The sequence below is a fragment of the Tamandua tetradactyla genome, chromosome 7, assembly GCF_023851605.1.
Source record: "Tamandua tetradactyla isolate mTamTet1 chromosome 7, mTamTet1.pri, whole genome shotgun sequence".
Taxonomy (NCBI): Eukaryota; Metazoa; Chordata; class Mammalia; order Pilosa; family Myrmecophagidae; genus Tamandua; species Tamandua tetradactyla.
In genome coordinates, this window is record NC_135333.1 from 64,614,289 (window position 1) to 64,627,811 (window position 13,523).

General features: G+C 41.4%; 1 protein-coding gene across 1 annotated transcript in view; it reads right to left on the reverse strand.

Annotated features, from left to right (window-relative positions):
• The window catches only part of IQSEC3 (IQ motif and Sec7 domain ArfGEF 3), a 104,105-nt gene extending 100,002 nt beyond the window's left edge, over nucleotides 1-4,103 (reverse strand). The window contains exon 1 of the mRNA XM_077167894.1: nucleotides 3,547-4,103. Within this exon, the coding sequence (XP_077024009.1) occupies nucleotides 3,547-4,103 (557 nt within the window). The remainder of the gene's footprint in view (nucleotides 1-3,546) is intronic.
• Between the last annotated feature and the right edge of the window lie 9,420 nt (nucleotides 4,104-13,523).

Consider the following 13,523-nt stretch of genomic DNA (forward strand, 5'->3'; position numbering starts at 1 on the left):
CAGCTTAAAGTGGATGCAAATATAGAAGGAAGAAAAGATGGGAGAGAGAAAGTGTATGAAGGAGAGGAAAGGGGGGAGAAAGAAAAGGAAGGAAAAGGAGAAGGGTGTGACGTGATGAGGAAGAAGAGAGGGGCTGCTGAACCATTCAGGTTTCACAGCCATTTTGGCGGGGGGGGGGGTGGAGGGCTTGGGGTAGGAGCTGAATTTGAATTATAATGTTATAATGCAAGAATCTTACCTCACCATCAGTAATCCCCTGCCCATGGGCTTGGAATCTTGGGTAAGCCCTGGGATACACAGGCTCTAAATGCATAGCTAGGTGGATGGACATACATACATGAGCTCAAACTGAGAAGCTGTGGGAACACTGAAGCCAGCATCTTCAGGTAGGGGCATTTACTTCCATGGCAAGGTGGGGTCCTTGCCAGGTCAGGTTGGGGCTATGGCTTCAGCCAGGAAAGGGATAATAATCAATTCCTTATATACTGTGAGCGTTGATTGAAAAGAAATAAAGAGGGGGGAGCTATGTTTGCGGCTTTCATTAAGAGGCAAAAGCAAGACTCAGGAAACATGCAGAGAAAGAATCTTAACCTGTCGAGTGTCTTTCTCCCACAATATCTCTGCTCTAGCCTACCCCCATATCATTGGTTTCTTGGCCTGACCTCCTGGACCACCACCTTTATGTCTCCTTCAGCTAAGGAGGCAGAAAGATCAGTCTGCATCTTAATTTAGATCAGATGACGATTAAATGATCCATTATTTCCCAGTCTCCCCAAGGTTCCTGCCTCTCCTGGAATTAGGCAGGGAGGGGAGTTCTGGAGATAAGAAAAACTTTAGCAAGATAATGCATCTAACACAGTGTCCGGGGCCTTGCAACCCTCACCTCAGCAACCCCACGGGGCTGCATCCTCAAGGAAGTGAGGCCAGGGAGAAGAAAGTAAGGAATAAGAGCAGATATACAGCAAAATAATGATCAGAAGATTCCCCCACTTCTGGCTTTCCTAATTCAGCATGCTCAATAGAGAACTGATTCTCCCCAGGAGAAATGCAGAGAGAGGGCTACTGATTTTGTTCTTCTCTTTCTCACCTCATCCCGTCCATGGAGATTTCCCTGCCTGCTGGCTCCATCTAGTCCTGCACCATACAGAGATATGGGCAGAGGAAGACAAGAATACAAAACAAGGGCTATAGGCAGAGAGAAGGATGAAACCAAACTTGGGCTGAAGTTCATCAAAACAGTGAGGAAAGAGATGGGTGGTCCAAAAGTCACTGAATCCTTCAAGATGCCCATGATTTCACCTTCAAGAGGAGAGAGAGGTGAGACATGCACATCATTATCTCTGAGTCTCTGGGTGTCCAGGCTTGGGGAGCAGGGGGAAAAGATGGCATATATGAAGGAAAGAAGGAACTACTGGTGTTATTAACCTCTTATTACCTGGTACAACTTCCTAAGCAAAAGATTCCCAACAACTCCCACTCTCCTCCACCATGCTATGTATCTCTTATTTTTGTTCTGCCCCCTCAGGAAGCAAAAGCAGGAAGCAAAGTGGGGAGGGGAGGAAAGGATATGGACATCACAACTCCTGTCTGGTATTGACATGTACAGTTGTATAGAAATCTAGGTGGTTCCTAAATCCCTGGAGTTCTAGCAGGAGTCCCTAGGCAGGAGGATTTGGGCCACAGCCAAGTCCTTGTCCAAGAAAAATGATCTTTGCTCAACTTATCGTGTCTACATCGTTCCCTGAAGGAAGGCAGAAAGACTGGGGGATATGGTGGAAAAGAGGGAGGCAGCAGAGGGCATAAGGAGAGGAATTGTAATTACCAGGAAAACTGAGACTGCCTCCAGGGAAACAGAGTGGTTCTTTCCCCCCTAATTTTGAAAGAGTGACTTGGAAAAATGTTGCCTTTTGCTGAGCTGTGGGCATCCAGGGAAACTGGCTATCTGCCCTGTATGCTAAATAAGGAAAGAAAACTGTGAAACTGAGAGAAGAGCAAATGGTCCATTGAGCATTGTTGAGGAAGGAAATTGCCTGTTCTTGGCATTTGAGGTCTGCTAAGCCAGACCATCCTAGATCTTTGCCCCTAAGATCCCATAATTCCCCCCAGTCTACCCTATGAGCTAACATGTTCTGACCAAATTTCTCTAACTCTCTGGAAGGAAATAGAAAAATGAGCTTTTAAGGAACACATCAAATCTTTACAAGTACACCGAGACCTAGAACACACTTGAGATTGAATCAAGATGAGATTCTTGGCTTGCCTTCCCACACTACCTCCCACTCCTCTAGGATCACCACTGCCAGGGCCAGGTGCTAACCGAGTGCTGATTTCCCCCTGAGCTGTATTTCCTTGCATTCTTCATATCACCTGTCTCATCAGAGGGAGGAAGATGACATGATCATAGCCTTCCTAAATCAGAGGATAGAATATTTATTCCAGCCTTCTTTTATCTCTTCTTTCATATTCCTAGTTCATAGGTCTTACAATTAAAAACAGAACTTGAGGTCCTAGAGTCCCTCACTGGGGGTTAATGAGCATATTTTTCTGATGAACCAACATGAATGTCTAGTTGTCACTGAATAACCAAGGGGAAACAAGGTTCATAGTCTCCAATCAAAACAGACAGAATCAAACAGGCCTTATATCTGAATACTAACTCCTCTTGTCAACCATCTCCCTTGTCATTGTTCCCTTTCCACAATTGCCAACCATCCTGCACAGAAATCCTCCTTGAGTCAGAGGAAGAAGCTATAACTAGACCTGAGCCCTCCATTGCTTGGTGGATTGCTCCTTTGCACCCCTTTGAACCCTTTTATAGGGTTCAGAAGCAAGGTACCCAGAGTGGAGTAAGCTTTCACAAATGAGCCACTCGTGGCTTTGACTTCAACTGCATCAGTCAAAAAGCCGGCTTATTTCCCTGGGAGGTACTTTCTCCCACCCTTCTTCTTCCTCTTTCTCCAGCTTCCCTGCCTTCTCACATCACTCCTGGTTTTTGACTTTAACCTCTATCTCATGAATACTCCTCATGCCCCAATCCTACTCTCCTTGGACCCCAACCCTTTTAAAGCTCTTAACATTAACATGCTTCTTTGCCAAGCCTCCTGTCTTTTCCATATCTCACTCTCCATTCAAATAATTTTACTACCCAAATTCCCTTCCAAATGTTTAAAAACTTTAAAAATTCTGTAAGTCTTCTATTTTCTTCAGTTTATTTTTCACCCCAACTTCCTCCCACCCTTGTTGCCTTTAAACCCTGCCAGTTCCCAATCACCCCAACCACTTAAAACCCACTTATTTCCTCCCTTAACCCAGGGATGCTCTGGATATTCCCTTTTGCTCTGACATCCCTAAACCTTCTCAACCCTCCTTTCCCCCAAATCCCCTTGACACACTTCTACCCCCTGCATCTTTTCACTCCTTGACTTCACGTTTATCCTAGTCCTTCAGGCTCTTAGGTACACCCAAATTCCTCCTCGTCTCTTCCTCACACCCACTTACTTCCCTTCCTCCCACCTCAACAATCCCCATCCCTTTTTCTCTACTCACTCGGGTCGCCTGCTCAGGACGCCCTTGCCGAGGGCGGCGGGGGATTTGTGCTGAAGTAGGGCTCCGGCGGCAGCGCAACAACTCGGGGGACGCTCTTTCTCCTTGTCTGCAGCAGCCCCGGTTGCCACCCGGTGCTGATGGGGCGACTGGGGTGCGTGAACCCTGCTGCTGGGGCCCGGCTGGGGCTGCGCTAGGAGCTGTCCGTGGTGCTGAATCTGTGGCTGCTCGGGCGCGGGCTGTGGGGCGACGGGCGAGAGCTGTCCGTGGTTCTGGAGCGGCTCCTGGGCCCCGGAGGCGGCGGCAGCGGCGGCGGCGGCCGAAGGAGCCGGCAGAAGGGCTGGCGACGGGGGGACGAGCCCGGGCGGAGGCTGGGCTTGCAGCAGCTGCTGGTGCTCCCACAGGCTGCGGTTCTCAGCGCTTAGCTCGTCTAGTCGCCGCTCCAGCTCGTCGATACGCTGGCGCTGGGTGTGGATGAGGCTCTGCTGGTTCTGCACGATGGCCGTGAGCTCCTTGAGGTAGAGCACTGCACGCACCGGGTTCTCCAGCAGGCTCTCCATGCCGCCCGCCGCCGCCTGCGCCCTGCCTGCGCCTCGGCGGGCGGCGGGGAGCGCGAGGGCGCGCAGGAGCCGAGCAGCCCCAGCTGGCGGCTTACCACCCTCGTCGGCGGGTCCAGCTCCCTCCCCGCCGCCGGCGCCGCGTCACCGCCACACAGACAGTCAAACACGCACGAAGGGGCGGGACCGCGGCACCAGGGCCCACCCTCCCACCTCTGGCTTCGTGAGGAGGAGGGAGGCAAGGGAGAGTGCGTGGGACCGGGGGACGTGGGTGGAAAAGCAGGATAAACGAAAGGGACCTGAAATGGATGGGATGAAACTGACAGGCGACAAAGAGAAAGCGGGTGAAACGGAAGCAACGGTACTGGGAAATTGCGGGGGGAGGGGGGGGGAGACCGGTACGAGAAGACAAGCAGATACCGAGACGAAAAGAAAAGGGGGAGAGGCTGGGAGAACGAGAACGCAGAAGAAGAGAAAGTGGGGTGAAGGGAGAGGGAGAGGAAGCCATGGACTCTGAAGGGCCACCAATTATTTTCCTATGTGGGGCCATTCCAGAGGCGGGGGGGTCCATCTTAAAGACCTTCTGAGAAGGAGACGCCACACTTGCCTCTTCTATACTATTATCTATTCTGCTGGGGAATTCCCTGGAACATAAGGACTGTGGGAATATAAGGGACCCTAGAGAATATCTAGTCCTGCTCCTTCATTCGGCCATGAGGAAACTTAGGGTGGGAAGACTGTTTCTGCTGGGTTTTCTCTGGGTATGCGACTCAGCACAATTTTGGACAGTCTAATAGAAACACAGACTAAATAAACCAGGCCTTTTGCGGCATAGGCTAGTGATTCCAGAAACTTCTGAAGGGGTCATTCTGTTTAAACAGTATTTATGAAATGCATTCTATTACCAAACACTGAGCTAGCTGGTGGGAAGATAAGAATGACTAGGATAGAACCCTTGGCTTCTTGAATTTTTGTTAGGTGGGTGAAATAGATACAAAACAACTAATTTTGATATATTATGGTAAGGGATAAGATAGCGGTATAGCCAAAGTGCTAGAGGAGCCCAGCAGCTTGGGGATTCTGCAAAGGCTTTTTGGAGGATGTAATTCTTGAGGTGGGGAGGGTTTCTCAGGAAGGGGGAATAGCATGAACAAAAGCCCTGTGATATGAATCAGCATGTATCCGATCATTCATTCATTTCTACGATAAATGTATGTAAAACACCCATTAAGTACAAAGCAATGTACAGACTACACCTCACATAGATAAATTATAGTTTCTATCATCAAGGAGATCACAGTCTAATAGCGTAGATTTGGCATGCATATGAATTACTAAAATAACAAAGCAAGATTTCTGTAAGAGCTCTTCAAACCAAGTATCATAGGAATTCAGGGGTGAGAACAGTTGCATTTGACTTATAGTACCCTGGGAAAGCCTCTTGGAGCTGTAATTCAAGCTGAGCTGTGAGAGATGGGAAAGATTTCAACAGGTAAACAAAACAGGGTGGGGGCAGAATAAGGGAAAGATATGTCAGGTGGCAGGAGAAAACTATAGAATAGCAATGGAGCACTTTGGTTTAATATAATTTGGCAAAGAAATAACCCTTTCTTCTACTACAGAAGTGTAGAAGGAGTTGGGCTCGGGGTTGCCCCTAGCATTCTCATGTCTGTTACTGTCCTGTTCCATTCTCCACAAAGGGTAGGCATATTTGTGGATGCCATGAATCCAGTGAACTGGGCTATCCAAGACCATGTGATACCAGATTTAAATGACTTTATAGGTAGGAATTTGTGCTCTGCAAATTTATTGATTTCTCTGCACTTGTAATGTGTTTTTATTTTGCTATCCCCCCATTTATCTTCCTAGCATATTTCTTTCAGTCAAAGATGAAGATAAGAAGCTATCCATAGATGAGCTAACATTTGAGATGACAGATCACCTAAGCACATGCCTGGGTTAGTGACCAGTATTCTAGTAAGAAAGGAGTTTGGGGAATAGAACAAGGACACACAAAAACTCAAAACTCATATCTTTTGAATTTTCTTTGTCTAGTTAATTTGTTTTCCAAGAGTTGGATATTCATAGAGACCAATATTATTTTTATAAGAGAAACCATCCACAGCATAATTATCAATTGGGCTTGTTTGAAATACATATTTCTGGGTCCTCTGTCAACTTTACTATTTTAGAAGCTCTAGGAATGAGGCCTAGAGATTTTAATTTTATACTTTCCTTTTATTTCTAAAAATGCACCTATTTTAAATATATATCATTCAATGAATTTTGACAAATATATGCACCCATGTAATTATCACTAAGATCAAGATTTCCATCACTGCTTAAAGTGGCCTTTTGTAGCCAATTTTTTCCATCTTCAGCCCCAGTAGCCACTGATCCTCTTTCTGTCAATATAAATTAGTTTTGCCTCTTCTAGAATTTCATATAAATGGAAATTATATACTATGTACTCTTTTGTGTCTTTCTTTTTTGTTCAGCATAATGCTTTTGGGAGTCATCCATTCTGTTATAAATATTGCTAGATTATTCATTTTTATTGCTGAGTAATCACCCATCTCATGAATATGCCATAATTTCTTTCTCTCTTTACCTTTCGGTGGACATTTTGGTTGTTTCTAGGTTTTGTTTATTTTGAATAAAGTTGATATGATCATTACTGTGCAAGTCTTTGTGTGCACATATATTTTCATCTATCAGGAGCAAAATCTAGAATTGGGATTTCTGGGTCATATTTAGCTTAACTTAAGAGGAAACTACCAAATTGTTTTGCAAAGTGGTTATACTATTTTACAGTCTCACCAGCAATATATGAGAGATTCAAGTGCTTTGTATTCTTGCTAACACTTGGTATTTTCAGAGTTTAAAATTTTTTAGTTATTTGAGTGGGTAGGTAGTAGTATAGCAATGTGATTTTAATATGTATTTGCTTGAGAATGATGTACAAATGATGTTGCAAATGTGTTTATTGTCCACTTATGTATCGTCTTTGCCCGTTTACTTTATTGGATTTTTCTTATTATTATTGAGTTCTAAGAATTCTTCATCTATTCAGGAATAATATATGCTATCGCATTTATTTTCTCTTTCAGTGACTGGCTTTTTCGTTTTCTTAACATTGTCTTTTGGAGAACAAAGGTTTTTACTGTTATCAAAAACATCAATTTTTCTTTTATTGTTCATGCTTTTTGTGTCCTACCTAAACATTCTGTGCCTAACTCAAGTTCTCCTATGTGTCCTTCTGGACATTTTTCATTGTTTCCTTTAAGTTTGGGTCTGATCATTTCAGGTTAATTTTTTGTTTAGTTTGATGAGGCAAATTTTATTTCTTCCTTTAATGTTTGACAGAATTCACTACTGAAGCTAACTCAGCCTGGATGCTTCTTTGTGGGAAAGTTTTTAACTCAGATTCAATCACTTTAATAGTGATTCCGGTTTTCTATTTCTCTGTGTGTCAGTTTTGGTTACTTATGTCTGTTGTAGGCAGAATGATTTCCCAAAGGTGCCTATGTCTTTATAACTCCAAACCTGTAAATACGTTACCTTACATGAAAAAAGTGACTTTAGATATCCGATTAAGTTCAGAATCTTGAGATGGGAAGATAACTCTGGGTTATCCGAGTGGGACCAGTATAATCACAAGGGTACTTGTACGAGGAAAGCAGGAATGGCAGAGTCAGAGAAGGAGATATGACTTTGAAAGCAGATATCAGAGTCATGTGATTGCTGTCTGGAGGCCAGAAGCCAAGGAATTCAGGCAGCCTGTACCAGCTGGAAAAAGCAAGGAAACAGATTCACTCCTAGTGCTGCCAGAAGAAATGCAGTTCTGCTGACACCTTGGTTTTAGTCCAGCAAAGCCATTTTGGTCTTCTGACCTCTGGAACTGTAAGATAATAAATTTGTGTTATTTTAAGCTACTAAATTGGTAGCAATTTGTTACAAAAGCAATAGGAAGCTAATACAGTATCTTTCAAGAAATGCATTTATTTCATTTAAGTTATCAAATTTGTTGATGGGAAGTTGTTCATAATATTCCCTTGTTAGTCTTTTAATGCCCATCAGCTGTGTAGGATGCCCCCTCTCTCATTCATGACCTTGGTAATTTGTGTATTCTTTTTTTTTTCAATCAGTCTGGCTAGAGATTTATCCATTTTCATCATATTTCCAAGATACGGTTTTTGTTATTGAATTTTCTCTATCATTTGTTCATTTTCTGTTTCATTGATTTCCATTGTTAACCTTTATTATTTCCTTTCTTCTACCTACTTTGGTTTCCATTTGCTTTTCTCTTGCTAGCTTTTTAAGGTGGAATCCTAGATCATTGACTTTAGACCTTTCTTTTCTTATTTAAGCAATTAAACTCTAAAGTTCCTTCCAAGCACTGCTCTGACATCATCTCACAAACTTGCTTTACATTTTCATTCAGTATGAAATATTTTGCAATTCCCTCTTGTTATTTAAAATTGTGTTGTTTTCTTCCATATCTTTCTATTAAATTGATTTCGAATTTAATTTGTCATCAGAGAATGTGGTCTGTATGATTTCAATCCTTTTAAATTCATTAAAACTTTTATGTAGTTCAGCTTATGGTCTGTCTTGATGAATGCCTCTTACATAATGGTCTGATAGCCATTCCACCTCTCTAATTAGTGTTTGCATGTGTGGTAGGCAGAATAATGGCTCCTCAAAATGTCCATGGCCCAATCCCTGGAACCTGTGAATATGTTACTTTACCTGGCAAAAGAGACTTTGTAAATGTGATTAAGGTTAATGACTTGGAGATGGGAAGAGTATCCAGGTAGACCCTTTCTAATCACATGACTCCTTAAAGGCAAAGAAACTTTCCTAGCTGTGATTAGAGGAAGGATGCGACTATGGAAGAACTGTCAGAGGAGTGCAGTGTAAGAAAGACTAGACCCACCCTTGCTGGCTTTAAAGGTAGAGGAAGGAGTCATGAGCCAAAGAATATCGATGTCCTCTGGAAGATGGAAAAGGCAAGGAAACCGACTTTCCTCTAGAGATTTTAGGAAAGAATGTAGCCCTGCTGACACCTTGATTTTAGCCCAGGGAGACTCGTGTTAGACTTCTAACCTTCAGAACTTAAGCAAATAAGTTTGTGTTGTAAGCCATTAAGTTTGTAGTAATTTGTTATGGAGCCACTGAAAATTAATACAGCATGTTACATCTTTTTCACCCATTTAATTTGCACCTATCTGTGTCTTTATATTCAATGTGGTTTTCTTGGAGAAAGCATTTAGTTGGGTCGGGCTTTCTTATTCAGTCTGACAATCTCATTCTTTTAATTAGAGTGTTTAGATCATTTACATTTTTTTGTATGCTGTGCAGTGGGGGTCACATTTCATTCTTTTTCCATGTGAATATCCTGTTATTACAGCACCATTTGTTGATTTTTTTTTTTTTAATGCACGGGCCAGAAATCGAACCAGGGTTCTCCCATATGGCAGGTGAGAATTCTACCACTGAACTATTCATGCACCCCAATCATTTACATTTAGTTATCAATACTGTTGGATTTTAATCTAGCATATTACTATTTTTAAATTGTCTTATGTGTTCTTTTTTTTTGTTATATTTTCTTGCCTTCTTTTAGGTTGAGTATTTTTTGTTATTTCCTTTCATCTCTACTATTGGGTTATTGGCACTACCTCTTTGTTTTATTTATTTAGTAGTTCTAGGATTTACAGTGTTTGTCATTACCTTGTCATTGTCTACATTCAGATAATAAATATTATAATGCGTCACATATAATGCAAAAATCCTAATTATTAAAATCCAGCTTATTTCTACTTTATCCTATCTGTTGTGCTATTATTGTCATAAATTTTACTTCTACATAATTATGAGTCCTGTGATACATTACCATTTTGTCTTAAGGAACCAATTTACTTTTCAAGAAATTTAAAATTTGAGAAAAGGTCTTTTATGTTTACCTGCATATATACTATTTCCATTATTTTTCATTTCTTTTTGGGGGGGCGTCTGGCATATAGCTGAAACATTCGTATTTAGTAAAAGAATGACTCTATATGATGAGCATTTGTAAAATCATTTTCTTCATTTCTTTTTAGATTCACGTTTTCATCCGGAATCATTTTCCTTCCATCTGAAGAACTTCCTATAACATGTCTTATCATTTCTGTTGATGACAAATTCTGTTTCTCTTTGTCTGAAAAATGTGTTTATTTCTCCTTCCCTGTTGAAGTTTTGTTCCTCTCTCCCCCACCCCCCAATATAGAATTCTAGGATGACTTTTTTTTCTTTTAGCACTTTAATATTGTTCCAGTATCTTCTGGCTTGCATTTTCTGGCAAAAACTCTGTGATTATTCTTATCCCTGTTGTAAACAAAAATGAGGAAGAAAATAATCAGTAGAAACAGAATATTAAATGACAGAGATGGAATTAGCAGTCAAAGATTTTTAAATAGATACTATAAATATATTTAAAGTTTTAAAGGAAAACATGAACACAATAAGAAGATAAAGAAAATGTAAAAATGGTATTAAACGGAACTTTAAAGTTGAAAATACAATATCTGAAATGAAATTTTTGCTACATGATATTAAAAGCAACTCATACCCCACTACAGAAGAAAAAGCAGTAAACTTACAGATATAGCAAAAGAAATTATCTGCTTAATTTTGCTCCATAGGTCACTGAATCTCTATTCTTCTTTTTTCTTCTTTGGTCTTTTTCTCTCTGTGCTTCAGCTTGGATAGTTTCACCTCTAGAATTTCCATTTAGTTCTTTTGTAAAAACATTTTCTATTGCAAAATGTAACATATGTACTAAGAAGCAAATACATTTCAGAGTACATTTTGACAAATAGTTATAGAACAGACTTCAACATTTGATATGGGCTACGTTTCAACAATTTCAGGTTTTTCCCTCTAGCTGCTCCAAGACACTGGAGACTAAAAAGAAATATCAGCCACCCCCCAGGACTTTTATCCCAAGCACTTAACAAGAAAACCCAGAGTTTCTTCCTTAAGTGGATTTTTAGGACAAGCAGGTTAGGTGATCCTTAAAAAACACACTATACGTGCATGTCATGCTGGATAGTTCCTTATGCATGCCAGACCATTTCCTCCTTTCATGCCTTTGAACATTCTATTCCTTCTGCCCACAATGTCCTTACCTCCATAATCTTGGCACCTTCTTCTTCTTCCTTCATGACTCTCCTCCATGCAGTCTTCTCTAACTCACTGTGGCTGGTTCCATCTCCCATCTTTCATCCCACCACTGTGCAGAGCATTTACCTTTCACTGGGTTGTAATGATCCATTGACCTGTCTTCTGTGGCTATGGAAGGAGTGTGGGCTGCTTGACAGTAAACATGGCATCTTATTGACCTGTATATTCCCAGTTTTTGTTACAGAGCCTAATGAATATACGGTATGCTAAATAAATATTTGTCAACTGAATAATGAATTTAGAATGGGTGAATTTTGCCCAGAACTGAGATTTAAGACTTTTTAAAGCTATAAAGAAAATCTGTACGATGTTGGAGACAGCACTCTGAAGAGAACACTTTCTAATCTGGAGCACTTGTGAACCTCCCAGTGCGAATAGAGCACTACTTAGCTGACTTTGACAGTTCTTCAGGTCACTAATCTGAAAAGCTTCTGAGCTAAAAAGCCATTAAAGAATGAATCCTGCAAACAAAATGTGGTATATACATACAACAGAATATCACACAGCCTTAGAAAGGAATGAAGTTCTGATACAAGCCACAGTATGGATGAACTTTGGGGACATAATGTTCACTGAAATAAGTGAGACACCAAGGGACAGGTACGGCATGATTCCACTTATATGGAATAGTTACAGTATGCAGAGTCATAGAGACGTAAATTATGATTATAGGTTAGCAGGGGTCGGGAGCAGGGAGAATGGGAAATTAAGGCATGATGGGTTTAGGTTTTCCATTTGGGGTGATGGAAAAGTTCTGGTAACATGTGGTGGTGAGGGCAGCACAACATTGTGAGTGTGATTAATCACAGTGGATGCCTGGGAGTGGCTGTGGTGGGAAAGTTTATGTTGTATGTATGTTCACAGAATTAAAATAAAGAGCAAGAAAAGAGACAATGACAATTAAATACAACACGTAATCCTGCATGGGATCAAATAATGGAGGAGAAAAGGTTCGCAATGAAAAATAAGGACTACAGAGGTAAGCTTTACATGAATGTTGAATTTCTTGAACTTGATAATAGTACTTAAGGTGGTCATAAAGGTGAATATCCTTGTTCTTAAGAAACATACGAGGAAACATTGTGTTCAAGGAGCATGATGTCTACAACCTACTCTCAAATTTCATAATATAGGTGGACAGACATAAAGATGGATAGATAGACAGATAGTTAGATGGATTGATAAATACTTGGATAGATAGAATGATATATGAAACGAGACAAGATGTTAAAATTGGTGGACTGGGTATCTGGGTATCTGGGTGGAGGGGTATCTCCATTGGAGTTCTCTTGCAGGTTTTGTATTATTTTGGTGGCTACCCTATAAGTTTGAAATTATTTAAAAATAAATAGTTTAAAGGAAAAAATCAATGTAATGATTCAGTAGTCAACTCATTTGTTAAATCCTAACTTCTCTGTTATAACTCCATCTTCTCCTTTGATCCTTCTCCCAGTCTTTAGGGATATTTGGTTTATGCCCATTCTAATTTTTTTCATGTTAGAAAGGGGTGTTGACAATATGGGATAGGGGGATGGAACTGGTTGATGTTCTTGGAGAGACTGGCAACTCTGAGTTTCAGGACTTAACTGGTCTAGCAACCATCTAAAGGTTTTCATTTTCTGAAAAGTAAACTTAATGTGTGAAACTTTTGTAGGATCTCAGATAGAGCCTTGGGTGTTCTTTAGGGTTAAGAGGGATGATGGTGGTTGGGGTTTGGCAAACCATGGCAATTAGCAATATCTGACTAAAGCTTCCATAAGAGTAACCTCAGAATCATCTTTTGACTATATATTTGAACTCTCTTAGCCCGATACTTTATTTGTTACATTTCTTTTCCCATTTCGCTCTGGAAGGCATTAGCAATTCCATGGTGCCAGGGCCAAGTTCATCCCTGGGAGTCATGTCCCACATTGCCAGGGAGACTTACACACCTGAATGTCATGTAACACGTAGAGGAGAGGGTAAAGATTGTCCTTGCAGACTTCCGGGTCAAGATGGCGGCTTAACAACGTGCGCATTTTAGTTTGTCCTCCAAACAACTACTAAATAACCAGAAACAGTACAGAACAGCTCCTAGGGCCACGTCAGTGACCAGACACACAGCGTACTCCAGTCTGGACCAGCTGGACCGGCTGTGAGCTCCCCAGAACCGTGAGTTCCCAAAGCTGTGGCAGCCGGCACCCCTCCCCTACA